Below are 27,053 nucleotides of genomic sequence, written 5' to 3' on the forward strand. Positions count from 1 at the left end.
GGGACGAAACATGTCAATCTTTTAATCATCATCAAACCAGAGAAGATTAAAACAAAAAACAGAGACAAACAAGATCTACTATCGTCTCCAAATTCCAAAAATGAAAAAAAGCATCAATATATAATTAAAGACAACTACTGACAAGCTTAGCATGGGATAGGTACATTAAAAAGTAAAATCACAAAAATACTGAACTCCGAGGAAAATTCAAAACGGAAAGTCCCTTATCAAATGGCAAAATCAAATGATAAAACACGTCAAATGAATGAACAACAACTGTCATATTCCTGACTTGGTACAGGCGTTTTTAAATGTAGAAAATGGTGGATTGAACCTGGTTTTATAGCATCATGATTTATGATATTCCAGTGAACATCTATCTCTAGAAAGAACATCTAATAATACTACTACAGATGAAATGATTTGATTTCACAGAAACTTACACACACATGCGCACACAGAGGTTAGCAGTTCTTCTATAACCATTGGTTGATGCGCTCGAATTTCTATATGATATTGATACTTCAAGACGCAAATGACAAGAGCAGAAATGGTGTCCCCTTCTTTCATGTAAGGTAATTTACAACATCAAATTAAACATCTTAACAATGTTTCATATCTAAAACTTCTTTACATTAAACGCCTTGAATGCTCAAGGCTCAGCTTTGTAGGGACTTTATTTACAATGGCATTACATTTTAATTAGATTAAAATTTCACTGAGATAATATTACCCAGCAAAGTAGACACCTAACAATTATATTATATTTATACAATTACATTTAAATGTTATAAATTTAAATATTTTTGTTTAATGAATAGTCTATATTTAAAAATTATTATTTGATATTATTACAACAAATAAATGCCATTATATCTTTATATTATGTGGCTAATAAATTTTAATATTGAAATAGGGTTTAAGGACAATTAATAAATTACTTGTGTGTTGGCACGTGGGAATTTCAAAATATATAGTACATAATCAAATGATAAACATTGATAACTGTCGTGATTACCTCGAATTTGTACCTCAGTGAAATAGAGTTGGGAATTATGTAGTTCCATGTTGATATAGAAACGAAAAATACCTTCGATATTACATTAATTGATTGTAGTGGAAACGGAATGTAAAAAAATAGAAAATGGCTGAAAAAGAGACAGAAGACAGGTAAATTTTCGTCTAAAACTATACGTTATTATATTTTTTGGCTGAACCAATATCCTTTTCTTTTTCATATATGCTTAAAAATATGTATAATGATTTAATAATTGAGATAGACTTTTGAACGCCTTACAATATATATATACACCAATTAATGGATCGACTGCCACATTTATATATTATTATTTTATGATATATGTGACTGTTGCATTTGATAAATAAAACATTTCAGTCATTTTTTTTTCAAAGAGCTTGGTGTTTTTAGTCATAAATATTCATGACAGGATTATCGGAGTCGATCATCATAGTTTAAGGAAGTAAAGGTTTAGACTGAACTTGTCCAAAAACAAGAAGAAGTGTTTATCTAAATTGCAAATTACACGCAACTCTGTAAAAGAGAGGCGAAAGATACCAAAGGAATATTCAAAATTATGTGTCAATTTACACAATATAGGAAAACGTAACCGGTGAGCATTATAGATTATCGTTGGTTATCTCAACGAGATTGATTTTCTCGCTTGAGCCGGTACGGCGAAAGTGAGAAAAGCAATCGAGATGAGATGACCAATGATAATCTGTTTATCGCTATTTTACCTATGACGACGTTGTTAATTTCCCTTAGTTTCTAGCAATAATTTTTCATATCACTCGACTCCGCTGAGAAAGGAAATTATCAATCAGCAAGATCAAAGGAAAATTTTGTAAAATAGCGATAATTTATCTTATCATAAAATCACATTGTCTCCTCCGGGACTCGAACCCAAAACCTCAATGTTACAAAGCAACGCTCTAACCGATTGAGCTAAAAGAAGCACTTTCCCATCTCAATCGCTTACGGCTGCCATATTATCTACTAAGGGGGAATCAACCTTGACTACCCGTTAGGGTCTCGCACGGTCCGAACTTTTCTTTAAGTATCTACTATTCAATCCCGTCACAAATCTAAAGACGGCGCATAAGTGTTTACCAAGTTACACAATAATAAGACCAAATCGGGAACCCTAAAATTGATGAAATATTACATGTGTCTTGGAATAACAGTGTTCGTTTCTGTAAATTGACTTAATCTAGAAAAGGAACAATACCGAACGATCAATTGAAAAAGACCAAAATAGCACATGCTTATTTGTAGTGGAAAAAGGTAGTCCCAGAATTTTCAATAAAATTAAGGACCTCAAAAAGTGAATGTTAGGATTCACGAAAAAAAATAATCGATTAAAAAGATGAATTGACGATGTATGAAGCATGCACTGTAGATGGTATATTTTGTCTGGTAGATTGAGTTTCTGTCATAATGATGATTTCCCACCAAGACTTTGATTCATACACGAATGATAGTACTTTATAAATCTATCAGCCTTTTATTACTAAATTTCTTTGTTATTGTCGATAAAACGTCTTTCATCTGTGATATTGTGATGTTGGAAAAGCAGAAATAAGTAATAAATAAAACAGATGAAGATATCTTGAAAGAAGTAATATATAAAGTAAATATAAATAATAAAAACAAATACGATAAAAATAAACAGTTCGATTTATCCTGATTTATCCTTCAACACTTTGAGTTATTTTACCATATAATATAAACATTTGGAGCAATTCTGACTTATCCACAAACACTTTGAGTTTAATACCGTATGATATAAACATTTGGAGCTATTCTGACTTATCAACAAACACTTAGAGTCATCATGATATAATATAAACATTTCAAATTCAAATCACATTAACATACCCCTTGATATGCATGTACTATTTGCCACTGGACGTTAACACCAATTCGTAATCATGGGTAATGTTAAATTTATATTCGTAATTGTTTACACCAATGCTTCATGGAAATGTCTTAAATGATAATTAATTTTAACCGATGTATTTGAAAGACTACCTTTGTATATGATCTTTGATATATTAAAGACGTTTTTTTTTGATACCCTGTTCATTTTTTCGATTACGATGCTCTTTCATTTAAAAGATATTTTCTAAAGTATCGACTTGGCGTGGTGGAATTTATTCTTTATATCTGATGTTTATAAGTACATGTACATTTAGTACAAGTATGGGCATGAATTGTCGTCTATCAAATTCATCTCGGAATTCCATTTGACTTGTGACGTGATTTTTTTTTATTAAAACCATAACTAGTTAATATGCATTAAATCTGTCTGTACGATTTTGCGTATTCATTGTACAAACAAGAACGCGTCAATGATTGCTGGTAAGATAGGAATTATTATTCCATCAGGAAATTATAGTGACCTCTGATGAAAAGGAGGGCGCAAAATATAATAATATAATATATGCAGGCATGTTCGGTCGGGGTACGGACGATAAATATGGGTTAGTGCCGCGCTGTTGGCATTTATATAATATTATTAAGATTACTAGATTACTATATGGTACCATTTGTAAGGAAAAACTTCTTTTTTTCACTCAATTATCAAAGTAAATATAATACAAAGCCAATTCTCCCGACCGATCGCAGTGTATTCAACGTTATATGTAAATTCTGGGGTTTCAATATGCATGTAATATTTACCGCTATGCTACAGTCTCCAACCACGCAATCAATAAAAAAACTGTTTGTTTTGCAAATGGTTTGTTACAGAAACATCTTCTAAAATGAAAAGAAGTATCAATATATCAATCTGTTAAATTTGATGTCAATGTGAGAAATAACATATTTGTTTATCGTTAAATGTTTTATTAGATATAAAGAAAAGACACGTGCGTATATTAAACTTTGGCGACATGTCTGTCTATGCAATATAGGTATATGAGAAAGTGAAATCAACATTTATCAAATGGTGAAGTCCTTGATAACAAAAACCTATACAAACGTGTAATATATAGTTTAAAATGTTAAAAAAATTTAATCATAAAATTTGTTCATCCGTAGAAACAAATAGTCAATAAAACTGATGGGTTGAGAATTGAATAATTTATCAAGTCAGTTCATATCAAATTTCAGACTGTATTAACAAACGTTGCATTATGCAGACGTTTAAATCTTTCCGCCGTTGAAAATCAGATGAAATGAGCAGGGATTTATGTCTTATATAGGTAATGTTAATCCAATTACGATCCTTCATACTTACGGACCACAAAAAGGTTGTCTTTCAAAGAAGTTAATTATTATTTTGATAGAAGTAAAGAGGCGCTTAAGAGATTATTTTTTACGTAAATTGTATTTGTGCAGTTTGTTTATAAACCAATTATGTATGTATTTGAGTTGGTGTGAAATATTTAAAAAATATTAAGTAAAAACGGATTTGGTGGGAACACAGGATAAGATATACAAGGTAAGAACGTCAATTATTATCAATTTCTAATTCATTTTATTCTATATATAATGTTATGTGTTTTTTTTTAATTATCTTTAGTTTTAAATAAGTTATTATTTAATTAAATATTGAAATGGCGACAACTTAATACATTGAAGGGGCCTCGGTGGCCTTGTGGTCCAAGTTGTCCAACTACTATATCACTCGTTTGTCAACACTGATGTTGTTATTTCGAACCCTGCACGTGGCAGGTTTGCTCGACTTCAATTTTAATCGATTAAGATTGTCAGTTTTTCTGCCGAAGGTCGGTGGTCTCTCCGAGCACTCCGGGTTCCTCCACCAATAAAATCTGACCGCCACGAAATAGCCATTTGATCTGGAAGTGGCATTAAATACCAATCAATCAATCAATTATACATTGATTCCGGGTAATTAATTACTGCCTTTTATTATTTATAACGATGATAACTCAAAGTAAAATAATTATGTATTTAATAACGTAAATAAAATGCAACGAATCTATTTAATAAATAAACCCAACTTTTACTAACATTTGAGTTTTGTATTACTCCAGACAAAATGCTGTGAACTCGCACTCGTCAATTTTCATATACCTTTGCAAACCTGTCCAATGAGAAGAAACCTTAATACTACGTCAACCGAATCTGTTTATTGCTAAATTTTACATAGAACTATATTTTAAAACATTACCTTATGCATTTTTGAAATATTCATGACCTTGGTTTAATGATCATTACTGAAATCAGATCTCAAATCAATTTTCAACATACGCAGATATTAAGCGCGATTTTATTAAATGGTCTATAATTGTTTGGTCTCTATAGTTTGAATCATGTTTGTATTGTTAATAAAATGCAATTACCATGATTACATTAATTAATTATGGGTTACTAGTCAATCAAAATAAATAGCTGGTAATTATTTACCGTAAAGATTTATTGACCTAAAATTTGAAGTGAAAAGTTTAATCATTTACTTGATACCTGCTGATAGGTAAATGATTATCTGTCATAAACAGAATTATGTCGTGTAATTACATTTTAGCTAATATTCATTCCGTTCTGCAAAAATAAAATTTCCAGGAATTTGTCATTTGTAAACATATTCAATGTAGCAAAAATACGAACTATATAAAATGCTAAAAAATGCATAATTTATTATGGAATGTCAGTGAGGATCCGAACAGACCCCCTTAATCTTTATTGTCACGGTAAACGTGATTGCGATGGTTCAATACCACTGCTGGTGAACTACCGGTTCCCGACGGTATCATCAGCTCAGTAGTCTGTACTTTAGTACTGACCTGATTTATAACCAATCTTTCTAAAGTTGGCCGTTTATAAATGTATAAATTATTAAGAAACTAACTAATAGGTTCCAACTCCCTATAGGCAAAATTGGCCTTAGATGGATTTGGCTATTATTTTATGGTTCCTTTTGGTCATACAGCTCTGCAACTGTGTCGGGTCTGTGGCTTTCAAACATTCGGCCTTGAAGAAGGAAAATCCAGAAAAGCGTGAAACTTATAAAGTGTTGTTTTCATTTTTATTGCTCGAATTTTAAAGAATATTATTCTAGGCAGAATATTAACTGCACTGACAGGCTCATGCAATGTGGTATTGTAGTCGGAACAATATTCAGCTATATACGTGAAATTCGAACATAGATATGAAGTACATTGAGATATTACCCTCGAACATAGATATGAAGTACATTGAGATATTACCTCGAACATAGATATGAAGTACATTGAGATATTACCCTCGAACATAGATATGAAGTGCATTGAGATATTACCTCGAACAAAGATATGAAGTACATTGAGATATTACCCTCGAACATTATTATGAAGTACACTGAGATCGTTCTTCTTAACTGAAACGATTTTAGGCAACTTTTTGTTCTCTGGTGTTTGTGTAGTAACTATTATTCTGTTATTAACTATTTGATTAACAAAAGTCACACCTGCATTTCAATGTATGAATTACCTTCAACAATAAAAAAAAACATACGTTAATTTTACACGTAAACATTAAACTAATGCGTTCTCACAAATATGTTGTAAAACCTATGAATGGCGCATTTAGTTTTTATTACAGACATAAATATCGTTGTAAAATACCATTGTCAATTATACCATTACACAATGGCTAACACAAGTGCCCTTAAATCTTCAAAATAAACAATTGGTATTGTTAATGGGTTAAAGTTTGTGGTTTTAATACTCGAAAATGAAGTTAATATCGTTTATGAATGGAAGTAGATGGGCCTACTATGTGAAAAAAAACAATATATTGTATAATGGACACAAAACCATTTTATTATTTTTGTTATAACATGTTTATAAACATATCACGGTCTAGACCCCTTGGAACGATACGACAACGTAATTTGAACTTAAAATATTTGACACTTCTCGCATACGATTTTTCAAAATTGCAGTGTTATAACTTGTATTTTAGATTTTAATCGTACTTGCCTGTCACTTCTATTTTTTCAACAAGGAAGTAGAAAAGCCTTCTTTTTATATAAAGCGAACTTCTACAATAAGTCTTTTTTATTTATTTGTAATTTGTCGTCTTTACAAGAAAATTCCAAAATAGTCCACTAAAGAGAACAATAAGCCATTTTATTGCCATTTTGTTTCTAAAATAAAAACAGCAGGCATGCAGAAATACATGTATGCAATTAAAATACATAAAGGACAAACTACTAGTTTCATTAAATATATTATATACTTTCTCATCTTGATTTAAAATTCTGTTTTGCCTTTTAATATAATAAGTAATCGTACTCGACATCTAGTGTGTATCAACAAATACTGTCCATTTTAACGATATTTATGAAGCATCACCTATGTTTAAAGTAGCATTTAAACGATAAACACATGATAACACTGACATACAAAGGATGTTTTATTTTCTCATTGACACCTCTAAATTTATGTACACAGACGTTTTCGGTGGTTGATTTAACCGGAAAAAATAATTCAAATATTAGCATTTATTTTTCGATTTATTTGAAAAAGTACTCGGTAATGTTTTCATACAGCATGAAATCTACTTAAGAAGTCTACTTTCTATTTAATTGAAGTTTGTAGTGTCAACTTTGTTCAAATTTGTATCAAATTAGTGCTGTTACAGTCCAAAGATAAACATATACCTGATTGCTTGTCCTTTATACTCTAAAATGATACCTATAAAACCGTGCCAAAAGAAATCCAGAATCTTTGGACTATTTTTTATGAGTGCATTATATTAAGAACACTGTCTTCTACTTCCCTACCCTTCTAGTGTCGATTTATGGCCTATCTTTATATTAATTTATACATATTTCAATAATGGGTAAGGTTTTCTGATTTTCTTTAGTGTTAGGGATACGCGATCTCTGAATGTTTGACAGTGCAAAACTTTGCATATGTGTGCGCCGATTCTTTTGAAGTTTAGTTTTTTTATGATGGACTAAGAGCTTCAAGTTGAAAAAATTGATTATATCGCTTGGTAGCGGGTCTTCTCAGTTTATTCTTCAATTCCTTCAACAGCTTATTTCTTTATTCACGCTAAATAATATTTTTTAAGTGTACATATAATAAGGTTACCTACTGGTACATGTAAAATGCTTCAATGTACCATGTGAATAATTCAGCATGAATCAATTCAGTACTTTAATTTTTTTTAAATCTCCTTAACCTTTTTTCAAATTGAATTTCGTATCATGCTGGTTTCGATTTATCAACAATCTGAGGAAATAGAACTTGAATAATGAACGTATGACCCTTTTTGATTTGATATATTCTAACTAAAAAATCGACACCGGACGAACTGATCGTACGACTTACAGAGACATGGTAATTCGAAATAGATGCGTTCAGTTTGATTAGTGTATCTGTACAGAAACAGGACTAAATATGTGTGCACTATTATCCTGTTTTAAAAGCTATGTAACCAACATGAGATTAAAAATATTCAAAAGGTGTTTTTTTTAGAAATGTTCTGAAACTTCGAGTTGACATTTTGGTAAAATACAATTAATTTACATGTATTTAAAAAACAATTGGAATTTTAAATTGTTTAAAAAACCCAACACCTACAGGAAATGACCAATAACGCGAGAATGAGTGGTTATGAGAATTTGTTAGAATATGATGGTTTAACTATTAAGGTATGAAGTCGTTTGACTTTGTATACAATCAACTCTTTCTTGAATAAAAATTTAAAACTCTTACCGGTAATCGGCAAGGATAAGATAAATGATTTTGACAAGGTAGAATAATTAAAGTATATTTTCGAATGTATCACACGAGTTAAACAGAAGAACGCGTAAAGTTGAAGGTAAGAATTGATTTTTATCTTTAAATGTAATAAGTATAATTACACAAATTTTCGTTCACATTTAGATTTGACAAAATTTTATCAACCTCTATCATAATAAGCGATCATGACCCCCGGAATAAGACTGGTGTTGTTTACAGATTACAACCGAGATATGGATAAAACGAAACGTGAGGTATACGTCTAATGCAAGGTATATTTTTCAACAAATTAAAGTTCTATCAAATGCTTAATCTTGTATAAAGTTGAAGGGACATTTTTTTCTATGTAATTACCAACACGTATTGTTTATCGCTTCATCACCGCCCCCACGAATAAGACAAGGAATGTTGTTTGTGGAAAATATCTTTGTTAATATGGCAACGTTGCTTCTTTGTAAAGATTTCGGGTTTTTCTGGCCTTCGCAAAGGGCATGTGGATAAAAGAAAATTTCATACATGTTGGTGGTCCTTCATACTTACACCTCTAGTTTGGTTAGTGAGATGTTGCATTTTACTTTCCTTCCCAATACGTATATATTTTTCTAGTATAAGCTAAACAAATTTATCAACTAGTAAGGCTCCACCCACTTTTCAGATGGTTCTTTCAATTGATATCAAGTCTCTTTGCTCTTGTCTCGAAAATGCATCAAACATATGTATCTTAATGTAAAGCACCTTTTGGAACCTTGTAGTTATATGACACAATGAATACTCATGTCCGGGACAACACACAAAATTTAAAAAGTTTAAGATAATTTGTGTTAAACTAAGTTAACTTGGGAGGTTTCTGTCATAATACCTTTAACATTATCACTCATGCACTTGTTTAAAAAATAGTGTAAGACTTTGTTATTGAGCAACAGCCTAAGCATTAATATGACAGATACGGAGTCAATTGAAGTATCAGAAATTCCGTTATTAGTGCAATTTAGCAAATGAAAGCGGCCCCATCAAGTGGTTGTTAATATATTTTGTCTAAATAAGAAGTATATACTTTGAAAAAGTGCAACCGATTTCTACCGAAAAATGTTTCACCTCGAATGTAGTAATGAAATGAAATGTACTGAAAGTGATAAAACACAAAATATGTTATTTGAAAGCAGAATTATGAATTGTTAGAGTACACAATAAAGGAGAAGTTAAAGTATAGAATTCGAAAGGTTAAGCCAGTAGTTCTGACTTTAGAACTTGTAAATATTTATTCTATCTCGTAATGCATTATACCTCGATATTTCGGAAGCAGTTTCAGTATGTGACGATAACAGATTTGAACTTCATTATAAAGCCCTCGTCTAAGTACATATGACTTTATAATATTATAAAAGAAAACATTATAACTGATCCATGCAGTCGTTACTGCATTATCTCTTTAAATGATATACACGTAGTTTACACCCATTTTAAATATCAGATACAATGTGAAAGAACTAACAATACATGTATTATGCTAAAATTGATGGACTCATAATTTTTTTTTATTTAATATTCTTCATTTACATTTGTTTAAGCTTTAACACATAGGAACCTTTAAAAACACTGAAACTAGGATGTAGCCTGTATATAGCGAAAAAAACACCTGATGGCCATTATAAAATGCTTCATACATAAAAGTAATGAGTTTGTTTCATTGCTGCCAATTTGTTGGTTGTCATCACAAAAGTTTGCGTTGTCACTGTTCATATCCTTTTACGTAAATGTACCTGCACACCAGAACATAAAAGGAATTTATAAACTGATCAGTAGAAATAAAAAGATCAAAATGTATCATGTGATTTGTCAAATGTCAACATCATAAGTGTGAAGTTAATATCTCAAACATCATACTGTCAAAGTTTGCAAGGATGTCTGTGTTACTAAAGAATCAAGTAAGATAAAATACTAAAACCAAAAGAACGTGGCAGCATTTGATTTTAAAAATCTTTTCAATAATTAAACAGATGTTTTTTTTGCTTAAAGAAATATAAGTCGTATGTTTTTAATGTTTATCGTGTAGCCTTCTATACATGTACAGCTCCCTTTATGACACCAGTCTTTCCGTATTGTTGGTACTATACCAGTTCATGTAATCGTATAACTTTTCCATTCCAGTGAAAATTAGAAAAAACCACTTCTGTTCCAAGTCGGCACTTTTTTTTTTAAATCATACAGTTTTCTTACGACGTATTCACTATTAGACATCCAGGATCCAATAAACAACGAAAAAAATTACTTTAAATGGTATATCTAGCAATTCGTAAACATGGAGTTTTTATCATATATTAAAAAAGTAAATCAAGATTTTATCGACTGCTTTGAAAGGTATCCCATATCATAGCCTCTTTGATGTATGAAGAATATGCTTAAGTCTTTCGATTAGGTTCCTACCAGAAAATAAGGATCATACAAAGCACACATCTTATTTGTTGACAAAACCTCTAACAATGTCATCTAAAAGTCATTTGACGTCTGATACGGTCCAATTTCAGCAGATTCATTTCAGTATATTAGCTAATCATGGAGAGAACCGGGCGCCAACGGAACAACATGTTTGTTTTATGTTATATGCTTCACCACTGTCCCATGTTAGGGGACGATTGATCGCCCACAAGCATGTTAAAAGCTGCCACATACTTCATTTGCCTGTCCCAAGTGAGGTGCCTGTAATTCAGTGGTTGTCGTTGATTTGACGTCTGTCATATTTGTTCTTCGTTTATTGTTTTAGCATAAACAGGACCGTTAGTTTTCTCGTCTGAATTGTTTCACAGTTTGTTATGCCGGGCCTTTATAGCTTACTATACGGTATGGGATTTGCTCATTGTTGAAGGATGAATAGTGGCTGGTAGCTGGTCACATCTACATCCTTTGGTCTCTGGCGGATAGTTGTCTCCTTTGGCATTTATATCATATTTCCCAACATTTATACATGTACTCATTTAAATTATTATAGATTAATCATGCTTACTTTACACCGTTTACAAAGTACACTTAGAAAATTCTTATGAAACCAAGATTCGTACGACATAGTATTGAAAAAATGATATCATGAAAAAGACTACAGATTAATTTTTTGATCTTCCCATTATTAATCGATATTTGTTTTTATCTTTTTGTTTATCTTTGTGATTTAGCGACCACGGCCACAGTTTACTACAGTTTCAAGAGCTTTTATTTAATCTGATCTTTTATCAAGCGAGCAATACTTGAAGTAACCAGGAATCAAGAAACACCGTACTGTGTAATTCGCTGCATATACAAATACCATTATCTAACTTTAAGGATGAGATTATGAGTTTTAACACCCACAAAAGTACATGAGGTACAAACTATATTATGACCTCGAATGTAGTTGAAATACTATTAAGAGACTTATAATTGTCTTCCTCAAGAATATGTTCTCTGTACAATGAAATCTCATTATGAATGAAAATAATAAACATAAAGATTCGACATGGTAATTTTCAGCATTTGTAAAAGTAATTGATAAGTGTCAGCATTTCACACAAGGTAATTGGTAAACTTCAGCATCTCTGAAAGTAATGGATTAACGTCAGCATCTGCGGAATTAATTGCTAAACATCTGTATTGCAAAGGGTAATTTATAAACGTAAGTACTTCAGAGTGTAATTGATAAACGTTAGCATTTCACAGGGTAATTGATAAACGACAGCATTTCACAGGGTAATTGATAAAGGTCAGTATTGCACAGGGTAATTAATAAATGCCAGAATTTCACAGGTTAATTGCTAAACGTCAGCATTTAACAGGGTAATTGATAAACGTTAGCATTTCAAAGGGTAATTGATAAACTTCAGCATTTCACAGAGTAATTGATAACAGTCAGTATTTCACAGGGTTATTGATAAACGTTAGCATTCCACAGGGTCATTGATAAACGTTAGCATTTCACAGGGTTATTAATAAACGTTAGCATTTCACAGGGTTATTGATAAACGTTAGCATTTCACAGGGTAATTGATAAACGTCAGCATTTCACAGGGTTATTGATAAACGTTAGCATTTCACAGGGTTATTGATAAACGTCGGCATTTCACAGGTAAATTGATAAACGTCAGTTTTTATAGGGAAATTGATAAACGTCAGTGTTTACAGGGTAATTGATAAACATTTAAAAACCGTTAGAATTTCACAGGGTAATGGATAAATGTCAGCATTTCAAAGTGTAATTGATCAACGGCAGCATTGCACATGGTAATTGATAAACTTCAGTATTTCACAGGGTAATTGAAAAAAGTCAGCATTTCATAGGATAACTGATACACGTCAGCATTTCTTAGTGTAATTGATAAACGTCTGCATTTCACAGAGTAATTGATAACAGTCAGTATTTCATAGGGTTATTGATAAACGTAAACATTTCATAGAGTTATTGGTAAACGTTAGCATTTCACAGGGTTATTGATAAACGTCAGCATTTCACAGGGTTACTGATAAACGTTAGCATTTCACAGGGTTATTGACAAACGTCGGCATTTCACAGGGTTATTGATAAACGTTAGCATTTCACAGGGTTATTGATAAACGTCGGCATTTCACAAGTAAATTGATAAACGTCAGTATTTACAGAGTAATTGATAAACGTCAGTATTTACAGGGTTATTGATAAACATTTAAAAACCGTTAGCATATCATAGGATAATGGATAAATGTCAGCATTTCAAAGTGTAATTGATCAACTTCAGCATTGCACAGGGTAATTGATAAACTTCAGTATTTCACAGGGTAATTGATAAGTGTCAGAATTTCATAGGGTAACTGATATACGTCAGCATTTCTTAGGGTAATTGATAAACGTCATCATTTCACAGGGTAATTGATAAACGTCAGCATTTCACATGGTAATTGATAAGCGTCAGCATTTCATATGGTAATTGATAAACGTCAGCATTTTACAGGGTTATTGATAAACGGCAGCATTTCACAGGATAATTGATAAACGTCAGTATTTACAGGGTAATTGATAAACATTTAAAAACCGTTAACATTTCACAGGGTAATGGATAAATGTCAGCATTTCAAAGTGTAATTGATCAACGTCAGCATTGCACAGGATAATTGATAAACTTCAGTATTCCACAGGGTAATTGATAAATGTCAGAATTTCATAGGGTAACTGATACACGTCCGCATTTCTTAGGGTAATTGATAAGCGTCAGCATTTCATATAGTTATTGATAAATGTCAGCATTTAACAGGGTTATTGATAAAAGTTAGCGTTTCACAGAGTAAGTGACATATTTGCAGATTTGTATTTTAAGCAGCAAACGTTAGACAAGGTGGTAAACATCAACGTGTGTCAGCTAGGAAAGGTGAGGGGGGGGGGGGTGTCCAAGAAAGCTGAATTGGACTGTCCTATCAGTATACATGTTCATTTATCACAGAAGTACTTTTAGGAAAGAAAAAACATTAATAAGATATCTTAGTTGAAGGTCGGAATGATTTTTTTAATATTTATCGTTTATATAGACTAAATTACATAAACTGTGTTTGGCGTAAATGGAGGTTACATTCAAAATTCAAAAATAAATTTAGGAAGATTTGTACTGGATGACGTTTGACGACATTTAATATAGTTTAAACTTTAACAAGTATTAGTTTTCAAAAATAACTTTCTACTAAGTTTATTTGTTAAACGCCTTAAAATGTCAGGAAACAATTTAAAATCCACTTAGAAGGTTTAATACTGAAGTAAAGTATATGTACTAAAAATCTTCTAGCATTACAAAGAGTTGTCTGGAGAATATGGAATTATTGGTTGTGCTTCGAATTCTAATGTATCACCAGAAATGTCAAGTCCAGAATAAATTCCGCTGAGACGTTACGACTAAAATGTTTGGAACCAAACCGCTTATTAACTAAATAACGAACTTTAATGTTCTTTCAGGTCGAACCTCCAAGACAAAACAAGATAAAAACAGAATAAATTCCGTGGATATCAATGCTTGCTGTTTGTCATATTTAATATTCGTTTTTTGTTTTGTACATAAATCAGGACTTTGCATTTCTCGTTTTGAATTGTTTCACATTTTGTCATATCATGGCTTTTTATAGCCTAGTATACGGTATTTGTCATCTTATTGTTGGATGCCATACGGTTAAATTCACGTCATTAGGACTTTTGTGGATATTTATCTCATTTGTAATCATACCACATCTCTTTATTTTCATGTATACCTAGAGTGTCACATAAATACGGATCAGCATGGCATCTTGGAAACCAAAATTGTCAACCATTCAAAGCTGGCTAAAGAATACTCATTTTAAGATGTAGAAATAACTTCCTTGTATTTATAAATACTTATGATTTAATAAATGAAAATAAAGTTCTCTACAACACGAGTACACTTTTTTGATCCAAAACATATTAATGTCAATCTGTTTTTTTATAATGAAGGTATCACCGTTTATACATTTAAGAAGTTAAAGTATGATTATATTTCCGTTAGAATATTAAAGTACACGTTAATGTAGCTGAACTATTCTTGATATGGCTTTCAAAGGTTAGTTTCCTTACATACTACTTTATGTTAACTCTCAACATTTAACTATAAGATAATACAAAATTTCAAGATACGGAGGCCAGTGTGATGCCCCATTTAATGTTCACAAAAATCATTTCTGGTAAATGGTGGTCGAAGTTAATTACGGCAGCTAAAAAATTCTGGTCTAATATGAAAACTTGCTTATGCAATTATCTACACTTCAACGCTAAACTAAATGTTGAAGATCAAATAACTCGATTCCTACAAACTACACATGTTATAATAGAAGGGAACAATGATTAAATGATGAAGTAAAACTGCGTGTGGAATTTAGAAATCGTTTTTTTTTAATTCATTTCTTAATCTTTGAAGAAAAAGCTTTATACAATTTAATTAATATGCATTATTAAGAAAAATATGTGTTCAAGATCAAGGTTCTGTTTCAAGAGTTTTTAAAGTAGGTTGTTATTTAATCGACAAAATGTTTTTTTCGATATAGTTTTGTCCTTTTAAATTATTTAGTATATCAATCTTCCAAAGAAATTTGAATGGAACAAAAATATACCAAATTACATTTGACAAGATTATAAAGAATTGTCTAATAATATTTAATTTTTGAAATTAAAATCATAAGTCACAACCAAAACCCGTAAATGTTATGCCTATTTAAAACATATTTACGTAAATTGATATTTAATTTAAATGAAAGATGTTTTTGAAGTTTTTAAATTACTCCTAAAATATGCAATTGAACCTATATAATGGATGTATTTATCAATATCATGCAGGTTTTCAATTAAATATGAAAATAATTTTCCCTTTTAAAATACACATAATGGGTATAGAATAGCTCATCCCACTACTATCAGATAATTAACTAACCAAGCACAATACCCTTGTATACGTGACAAAAATATACACAGAATATAATTATTTTTGAGTTATATAAAGAATTGATATTTTAATATTTGCATTGAAATATTATAAATCTGCATATAATTTATCATTGACATATGATAAGTAGTTCTGCGTTGGCGGTGTAGTTTCAGCGAAAATTAAATTGAAATAAGATGGGTTTTTTGTATTTGCAGTGCTTAGGTCAGAAATAAAGAAAAGATTGAAATGAAAATAAAATTAAAGTTGAACGAACATAATCGAGGACTTACAGAATTATTCTGACTAACATAAGCTATAAGAGAGGGATATTAAGGGCCAACATTTAAACTGTCCCTCAGCTAATTATTCTCTTGAAAATGCATTTTACCAAATGTTTTAGGCGGTTTTCGTTTGAGTGACGAGCTACCACTTTATACTATGTGTCCAATTTTGACTCATATTTGTACTAAATATAAGACAGTGCGACAGAACCAGTAGTTTTATACTACAAGCATGTTCGCCTCCACTATTTGAGATCGAGGGTTCATTCACCAACCGGGTAAAACATTGATATACTGGTGCTTCCCCCAATGTTATCATGTTTACACAGTTTTGGCTGCTGGATCCAAATTATTGTCTAATCAACCTATTGCGTCTGTTTGGGTTGCTTACCCAATTTTGTCAATATAAAGGAACTATAAGCAATTGTCATACAAGTGGGAGGTTTAGCTAGCTTCAAAACCAGGTTGAATCCACAATTTTCTATATAACACCAGTTAAAACATTTTTTAAAAGTGTAGTTTTTTTTTCTTCGGAAAATGCCAGTACCAAGTCGGGAATGTGACGGTTGTTTTTCATTCGTTCCGTTAGTTGATAAAGTCTCACGTTTGATTTTGGCGGTTTTTATGAACTTCCGCTTTTGTGAATTAACCTTTTAGTTTGGTGTTTTTGTTGTACTTTCTTTTACACAATCAATACATGCAACAAATCAACACCATTGGGGGACTGTCAGTTCCCAAGGATTTCAGAAGTCAGGGTTTCGTACGTACTGACATGATTTATTACGTACTATTCTAAAATTCCCATTATGAAATTATTAATAAACTAGGTTCCAACTCCCTCAGGCAAAGTTGACGTCAGGGTTATTTGACTATGCTATTGATCTCTTTTTGTCATGAAGCTCCTTACGTTTCTACGTATCTATACATCCCTGGCTTTTAAATGTTTAAGTTGGAGTGTTCCTAATGAAGATTAATCCAGAAAAGCGCCTCGCCTCGGACGCACGACATTTATTAAGTGTTATATTTTCATTTAAAGATCGATACTGATTTTAAAGCTACGTCCATTTTTCTAAAATTCTCCGATAAACATTATAGTCACTTATGAAGAGGGCATTTTCAAAATAAATCGACAAATCTTTGGACATTTTTATTGTCTTCAATATTTAATATAGGCTGCTTTTTGTTGATGTTTTCTATCTCCCTGACATTTACGTTACATCTATTAATCATAAATTGTAGACCATTGTTTTCAAAGTCAAAGAAATCTATTGCATCTTCATGAGATAAATCTTTTAGTCCGAGTGGATGTTATACTTAGCCTTCCAATTTATCCACAGAGTTTTATTTTATCTGAAATATGATAGCTTGTAAGTCGTTTTAAAGTCAATATCCACATTTTAGGTGTAGATTTATTTATCATTTTGACACACCTGACAGGAATACAATTAGAAGTGTTTAAACATGCGCAACACAAAGTTATCTCGTATAGTTGCGAGACATTGCGAGATCCTATTCGGTAGTTTACATATTTGCGTGTCATTAGTAACCAAGAGGTTCGATACAGTGATACAAGTTGAGATTTGAACAATACTGAAGCTACTGTGAAACTACAATACAACAGACATGCACACAACAAAACAACAAAGTTAACAGTCCTGTTACTATAGTTTGAGAAACGCGAACTGTCATAAATACTTGGTATGCGGGATGGTTAAGTTCTCAAAAGTTCCTTAATAATTTTGTATTTATTGTTATAGGTGAGTTTCCATACAACACCAACATGATCAATTCATCTTGATACTATATGTGATCAGTATATATTTACAATTGTCTCATATTTTAAATGTTTTGCATGATTTAAAAATAAGAAGATGTAATATGATTGCCAATGAGACAACTCTTGATACAGCTTCGCGACCAAATGACACAATAAAACGATTTGAATAAGTATTGTAACAGAAAAAAGTAAAATAACAAAAATACCGAACTCCCAGTAAAATTCAAAACGTAAAGTCCCTTATCACATGGCAAAAGCAAAAGCTCAAACACATCGTGGAAAACAACTGTCATATTACTGACCTTGTACAGGCATTTTCTTTAGTAGAAAATGGTGGATTAAACCTTGTTTTACAGCTAGCTAAACCTTTCACTTGTATGACAGTCGCATAAAATTCCATTATATTGACAACAATGTGTGAACAAAACAAACAGACATTACAGAAAAAAATGTCAAAAATAGGAGTACAGCAGTCAACATAGTGTTATAATCTTAATCACTATAAAACAAACAAATATGTCAACAAAGAAAAACAAAATGGCATGTAGACAAAGCACGTAAGCAAAAATGAAAGACAAGAATACAAAAATGACCATAGCACAATAACACAATGGCGGGATGTATAACTACCGAGCCACGCCAAAAGGATATTACCAAAAATGGACTAGACAGTATAGGTTAATAATTTACAAAGACAAATAAAAGAACACTATAACACGTAATTAAGATGATGAACAACGTCAGTACCTAGAATTTATACCTCAGGACCATCATGTATTATTTGTGAAGTTAATACGGAATATATATCATATTTATCCGATAAACTTATAAAAAAAAGGACCAGACGTTCTTTGACATAACCCTGGTTCATCAACTTTCTGCTCAAACAGTTTATAAGTTACTGTAGATATCTTAATTCTTTTTCAGGAAAATGTCCGAGTTTAAAAATTATGTTTCTAACACGCAATCGTTTGATAAGTTTGTCTTGTTGCACATTACTCTATGTAAACTGTACTTAATTGTTTGGTCCTTTTTCTTTTGAGAAAAAATCGAAATTAAAAGATCTTGGTAATCTAACCTGTTTATTTTGTTTTGATTATTGACTTATTGACGTATTTGTTTTTATTAGAGCTACTTTGCTTCAATATAACAAGGAATTTCAAACGGTGATATCCGCATTGCAGTTTATATTTTAGGCAATCATTTACGTATTTCACAAATGATCGAGGAAAAACAAAGCAAACATACTTAGTCTCGGTTTTAATCAAAACCCAAGAAAACATAAATCGAGCGAAATAATAATTAATAATAATCTTGCATTAATAAACATGATTTTATTCATCATTTCTTTTGAAATTTTTCAATTAAACCTATACAGGAAGCGTTTAGAGTAAAATGTACGTGCAATTCAATGTACTTTTTCGATACCTTTTTTGAAAGTCATCGACAAAATAGACACTTGTGTTAGTTCAGGATCGATTACCGACAATCACTTTAATATATCAATATGAGTAGTCTATCTTTTTAAGATACTTTAGTGCAAAGATATAGAAATTTGATTTGTACACTTTAAGCACTTGGATTTTAATGGTTTAGTCGATAATGCTGATAGTTTAAACAATAGGTTGTCATCCTCAATAACCCATTCAAAACTCATTTCATATGTCACGTGGCAATAATGGTTAACCCTTTTTGAGGTCATACATTTGAACATTATTTGTGATGTATTGAATCTTTATTGCAGTATTACAGTTTGCCTTTTTATTGAATAGTTAAGTCAATATTCATTTAATTAACGTTGAGAAGAGTTTTACCATGCATTATTAAATCTTGGTATTAAGTGAGTAACATAATTGTAAAATTCTTTTGGATCTGAATGGGACATTTGTTAATATTTGTCTATATTACTAAGTTGATTTAAAAGATTTAAAAGAATCAAAAGTTATTTGTTGGGAGAAAACTACAGTTACAATTTGAGGAATATAGTCTTGATATTTCTATGATTTCTGGTTTGGTCAAAATTGTGTGTAATGTTACTTTATATTTGACTTTGTGTATAAATGACATTGCAAGCTATATTAATGTGAACAACTCGGCCGAGTCCGTACCTCCATCTAATAGATGGAGAGAAGCGCAGTCACCCGAGGTTACCCGATTGGCTACATCTTCGCAACCAGACGACACAATCAAAATGTATTAAAATAAGTATTGTTACAGTTTATTATAAGTTGATATCTTAATTTTGTTTTCAGGAAAATGTACGAGCTTACAAATTATGTTTCTGACACGCATTCGTTTTATGAGAAAACAGATGAAGAACGTCAAAATGAAAATAAGAATGAAAGACCAAATAAAAATGTTCCACCAGTATTTAACAAGAGACTGTTCGTTACTTCTGGCAATGTGGTTATCACAAAGGAAGCTAGACGAATTATGGCTCGAAATGCACGATACAGACCGGAAGAGGACCCTGTTTTATCGAAGACAGATTTGCGTACTATGAGATCAGTTGTTGAAGGTCTAAAACTTATTCACAAAGATCAAGGTCACATCAAAGATGCATTAAGTCATTGTGTTACCATGGAAACGTACGATGCTTTCCAGTACGTTGTAAAGAAACAATGGGAAGACGTATTGTCGTGTTACTACATTGTTCACGGGGCTGCTGAAGTGACGTATGATATGCGTGCTACATCATCAAGAGCTGTGTATCAACCGAATATTATTTATAGTCATGGAACTGGAGAATACCTTGGAATTGTTAGTTCCGAAGACAGGACAGAAGACATAGCTCCACCTGCTACTGTATATACTAAAGAATTTTGTGAATTTCTAAGAATTGATCGTGACAAATTTCACATAATATGTGAAAGATTCAAATCTATTCTCTTAATGGAAATAAGACGTTATGTTTTTGGAAAGTCAGCAATACTCGCAAAAGTTTCCAGGGAAGTGCGAGAAAAGATTCTACCTCTTATTCAAAAAGAAGTAGGTATATTTTCAATATTTCACTATATCAAAAGTTTATATAATCCTGATTTTGTGAAGTTTATTGAGTCCTAAAGCATTGTGTTTTCATTTGTTTTAAATACCCGCCTCCACAAAAAAAAAATAAACAATTCAGAAAGAGAAACACTTATTTAACCTTTGTTTGCCCGTTCGTTCACCCGTGCGCCTGAAAGGTATACATTGTATGTTTTTATTGTTTTCTTTAGCTATTAAGAAATTCAAATGTACTGTTTTTTTTTTGTTTGTGATTGGTATGTACCTAGAATGTTGTCTCATCACAGAGTCTTAACATGTTTTTCTACTTGCTTTTCTGTGCGTTTGATTGCTTCGGTCAATTATTGTCCTTTCATATATTTATGTGCTTGGACAAAAACCTTTTTGGTTTTTATTGCTATATCAATACTCGTCTGTGTATTGTTCATTTACATATATGTTACTTTCATATCAAGCCTCGATCTAGTCTAGTATCTGACGTATGGTGTTTTGGGGAAAATGTATTAACACCAATACCGAATCCAAGATAAATTCAAAATGAGGGAAATCCATTAAACCCGACAAAACCAAACGATTGACTATATCAATCAACTGAATGACTGGATAACAACTGTCACATTCCCTTTGGGATTTCCTTTTCATCATTAGGGAGCTACCATTTGATTTTTATGGGGGGGCTAGGATGAAAAATTGTGTCCTGCATTTTTTTTTTTTTGTTGTTTATCCTGACTTTTTATATATAATTTGTCATCCTGCCTTTCTTTTTGCCAAGTTGCTCATCCTGCCTTTTTTTTTTAATCAAAACTTCTGTCCTGCCATTTTTATACGCCCGTCAAATTTTTGACGGGACGTATTATGGTATACAAATGTCCGGCGTCCGTCCGTCTGTCTGTCCGTCCGTCCGTCTGTCTGTCCGGCGTAAATAAACATGTCGCACCGTAACTTGAGAATGACTTATCCAAATTTAATGAAACTTAACATAGTTGTTTCTTATGATGATCAAACGATCTGTATACTTTTTGGTGAAAATAAGATTAAAACTTTTTGAGTTACGGGACTTAGTAACTAAAACAGGTGTGTGTTTTTTTCACATGTCGCGTCGTATGTCAAAAACAATTTATGATTATTGCTTAAAACTTTACACACTTCTTAGTTATATTAATCTTAAGATCTGTATACTTTTTGGTGATGATTCAAAATTTTATTTTAGAGATATTGAGTATTTTGTTAAAAATTGGGGAGGGGTTTTTCACATGACGCGCCGTATCTCAAAAACAGTTTATGATTATTGCTTAAAACTTTACACACTTCTTAGTTATATTAACCTTAAGATCTGTATACTTTTTGGTGATGATTCAAAATTTTATTATTAAGTTATTGAGTATTTTGTAAAAAAAGGGGGAGGTGTTTTTCACATGTCGTGCCATATCTCAAAAACAATTTATGATTATTGCTTAAAACTTTACACACTTCTTAGTTATATTAATCTTAAGATCTGTATACTTTTTGGTGATGTCTCAAAATTTTATTTTAGAGATATTGAGTATTTTGTTAAAAATGGGGGGGGGGGGGGGGGTTCACATGTCGCGCCGTATCTCAAAAACAGTTTATGATTATTGCTTAAAACTCTACACACTTCTTAGTTATATTAACCTTAAGATCTGTATACTTTTTGGTGATGATTCAAAATTTTATTATTAAGTTATTGAGTATTTTGTAAAAAAAGGGGGAGGTGTTTTTCACATGTCGTGCCATATCTCAAAAACGATTTATGACTATTGCTTAAAATTTTACACACTTCTTAGTTATATTAATCTAAAGATCTGTATACTTTTTGGTTTTGATTCAAAATTTTATTTTAGAGATATTGAGTTTTTCGTAAAAAAAAGGGGGGTTTTCGCATGTCACGCCGTATGTCAGAAACTATTTATGCTTATTGCATAAAAATTCACACACAAGACGACGGGCGTATCATGCGCTCATGGCGCAGCTGTTTATTTTCAAATTTCATCCTAGGCCCCCTCCCCCATAAAAATCAAATGGTAGCTCCCTTAAAGCTGTTGCGTTTTAAGCGAATCCTTCAATAGACTAAGTTAGGAACATGAAAGTCAAAAACCAATAAATCCAAACCAAAACAGGTCTACGAAAGAAAAATGGTAAAAAAACCAGCTTAGGGAGCTTTCATATAAAAGAAGGGATACGATGTTGTAGTTCATGATATTTATGATTATGAAAAATTAAAACAGCAATTTTGACAATGTATGAAAGTTTTCATTATGTAAGACAACATTCATGATTATTTATTATTAAACTGTGTGCAGTTATCTGACTTATTTGTTTTGGACATCAGAAGAAAGATGCTATAAATTTGACAAAATAATATTTTTTTCTGTGGTTTTTAAGTGACCTCATTGTGACTTCATTCGTCCTATGGAAAATCAACCGAAGTGACATCTGTTATTTTTTTAATGTTGCTTATTTAAAGGGAAGCTCCGCAAAAAAATGAAAAATTGATATTTTGTTCTTTAAGCATAAAAAACCACATGTTCATAAATAAAAAACTTTTATTCTCTATGTAAAGAGATCAAAATCGATTTTTGAAATTCACTATCAGTTCTCGACATATCGCCATCTTGTCGGCATGTTCGATCTAAAAAGTCACGTGATATCTATAAACCACAAAGAACAAAAAGAATCGGGGATTTACCGACCGTGCGTTAAAAACTCCCATCATCAATTGGGGTTACCGTAGACGGTTATTCAGTGTCAAATGTCTTGTCAAGCGTACGGTTGTTCTGTCAGACAAGGTTATGACAAAAGTCTACATAGTTTTCCCAATCCCACAAAAAAGAAAGAATTGTATCAGACATGGTTGTACAACCTTAAACTTACAGCAAATAGTTGCATCTATAGCAAGCACAAGTTGGTCTGTGAAGACCATTTTGAAGAATATTGTTTCGAGGGAGATTCGATGGTAATTATCCTTTTTTTAATAACAAAATAACCAAGCAGTTCTGATAGCTATAGTTATCAAATCCTTAAATGATAAGATCTCGTTGAATAAATAAAATATAGATTTGATGAGGAAGAACAGTTTCAATTATAAGAAAGACAAATGCAGTGTTCTTGTAACAATCACTGATTTACAGAAGATTCATTAGTATGCCTCTTTTATATAAAGTGCATTGATTTGTGTAAAGAATAGTTCCGTATTTAGACAAGATAATTTTTCAAATAATAAATTTATAAGATATAAAATAACATTTTTTTAATTATGATATTTAACGGCTATTGACAAGGAGCAATGTTAGGAAGAGGTTTTAGCTGGGACATAATATGCTGATATAGTATAATTTTCCCAGGTTATAGATATGTAAATATCGAAATATCGGACATCTCAATTTTTTTTATTAAAAGTGGGTTTTTTTCAACTAATCTTTAAATTATATCAAATTGATACGGGATCAATTCGGAACGGTCACTTATAAAGACACTTAGCTTTACAGTTAAATGTGTGACTCTATCTGGTATGTTCGGTGAAAAATTTATATGTTTTTTTTTCTTTTTAAATTATATTTACGTTATCTTATTATATATATTTTTTGGCTCCTCCCGAATTGATAATAGGTATGTCAGAATTATTGATAGATGTCGTGTCAGAGCGACACATTCAGTTAGGTATTCCAAGGCCGTATATTAGATACACGTCCCTGGGTATTCCAGTGACATCCTGTCAACTAAAAATTCGTATTACACAATTATATAATACAGGTTCATGCATGGCCTCTTTATTGAGGTACCCGGTGTGCACAGGTAACATTTATTGAACCATATATTTGTGTCTAACGTTGTTTATCTTGTGTGTGTTTGAAATTATAATTCCACCTTTTAATGAATGATATTCTGATAATAATATTATCCACTATTTTTGCTGATAATAAGTTTAAAAAAAATTATAAACATGACCTTTGAACATTTTTGTGAAATGAATATTGTTTTGTCATGATTCTGGACCATATTTTTGAGAGAAAAAAATTCTTCACGCAAATACAAGCTTTTGTCGATTGGCAAACATGCAGATATACTTAGTATAAAGTAATGCAGCACTTATAGTCACTATCAATATTAATTCATTGAAGATAAGAGAGCCCCTTCTATGTCTAATGTCTCTATATCTTTATAAGGATTAGGACGACAGGGGAAAAAGGAGCGGAGATAGAGTGGCATAGTGAAAAAAAAATAACCGAATAGAGAACAATATAGAGAATGATCGACGAAAAGCGAAATAGTTATTGTAAAGGAGCGGAGATAAAGAGAGGCATAGTGAAAAAAAAATGTTTGCTTGACAAAGTTATTGCTCGCTTTGATATTTTTAGTTATACAAAATCACACATCGTGTACCTAATTGGTATTCACGTGCACTAACTTGATGCTGGGAACAGTATATTAATATATATGTTCCTGCTTGATGTGTAAAGTTTCTGCATAGCATGGTTAAAAATAATTAGTATCCCATTTGTTATATCGTAGTGTCACGGTGTTACTTTGATTAATTTATTTAGTTTGTTAATGATTGTGTAAATAAGAATAAATCTGTATAAAAACTTCATACCATTTTAGTGATTGCCTATAGGCGTTTGATTATTGATACATTTAAGAGATATATATATTTTTAGAACCTTTCATACATCTTAAAGTAAAAGATGTGTGTCCGAGTTAAACGACACAAGAACCCTGTAATACTAGTACGAGATTAAGCATGTAAAGATTCCTACTCAATATGGTTGTATTGGAAATCTTTTCATACAGATTGACAACTCATGGTCCGACATGCATGTAATATTTGCCACATAGTTCTTTCTACCATCATCATCTTATTCATTAAACATTGCTGTAAACATCGATGGTTCACACCCAAACAAAATGGGAGTAATATACCTTCAGATCTTTTCCGTGGTATACACTTGTGAAATATATAGACGAAATTCGGTATTGATGTGAATCTACATCTCACAAACACAATTTTTGAATTACGATTTTGAGTGAACACCCACCAAACCAATACAAACGTATGGCAAGATATAACCATGCAGGCATTTAGTTTTCGTCAGACACAAGATAAATAATCACTCTCATAAACGTATATATGCATGCAGTTTCAAATATCAAGAACAAGCGATCGATGTCTATAGATCATTGTTAAGTCCGTTTACTAACTGTTCAGAGTCAGACATGTCAATAGTTCATTCTTGGAACCTTCATATACCCCATCCGACGATGGGAACTCTTTCTGATAGTGTTGACAACATAAGCTTGTTTATCTGTACAAGTGGTTGCATGGCCTCTTCTGCCCCAACAAACAAATACGCTACTAGTCTGCTATCTCTGGAGCTCATCCTCAATGGCGCATATACGTCAGGAAACTTACAAGTATACTAGTAAAGATTGTTTCAAGAACAACGAGGTTGGGACGAACTGTTCTAAAATCGTCAATATCAGTAATACATTACTAAGATATGCCTTTAATTACAACAACTGTATTACTAATTTGGATTAATGACGGCTATCCTAAAAAAAATCCTCAAACAAATTAATGTATTAGCTTAGATTTATAATGTATGTATATTCATTAATGAAATAAACGATAATTGGTATTCTTTTCACAAATAATTTATCTAAGTGATTGTCAAACGAATTTAATTATGTAAGAATGAAATATTAATAAGAAAATTAAAAAAAATCATACATGTTGTACTGTTGTATTTTTTCAATTAAAAACTTTAAAATTGCGATAGTTTTACGATTGTTAGCATTTAAACATCGCCAGATTTAAATATAAGTTAAAGAATTCCGGTA

General features: G+C 31.5%; 1 protein-coding gene across 6 annotated transcripts in view; it reads left to right on the top strand.

The window, feature by feature from the left end:
• The first annotated feature begins 1,129 nt into the window (after positions 1–1,129).
• The window catches only part of LOC127720134 (uncharacterized), a 44,765-nt gene continuing 18,841 nt past the window's right edge, over positions 1,130–27,053 (top strand). For 2 of the 6 annotated variants that reach the window (XM_052226574.1, XM_052226579.1), the window contains exons 1-2: positions 1,130–1,170; positions 20,447–21,182. In XM_052226574.1, coding sequence (XP_052082534.1) covers positions 1,145–1,170; positions 20,447–21,182 — 762 coding nt within the window. In that variant the 5' untranslated portion in view covers positions 1,130–1,144. The other 4 variants (XM_052226575.1, XM_052226577.1, XM_052226576.1 and 1 more) reach the window with 4 other exon arrangements.

This window comes from Mytilus californianus, unplaced genomic scaffold (assembly GCF_021869535.1).
Source record: "Mytilus californianus isolate M0D057914Y unplaced genomic scaffold, xbMytCali1.0.p SCAF_11, whole genome shotgun sequence".
Taxonomy (NCBI): Eukaryota; Metazoa; Mollusca; class Bivalvia; order Mytilida; family Mytilidae; genus Mytilus; species Mytilus californianus.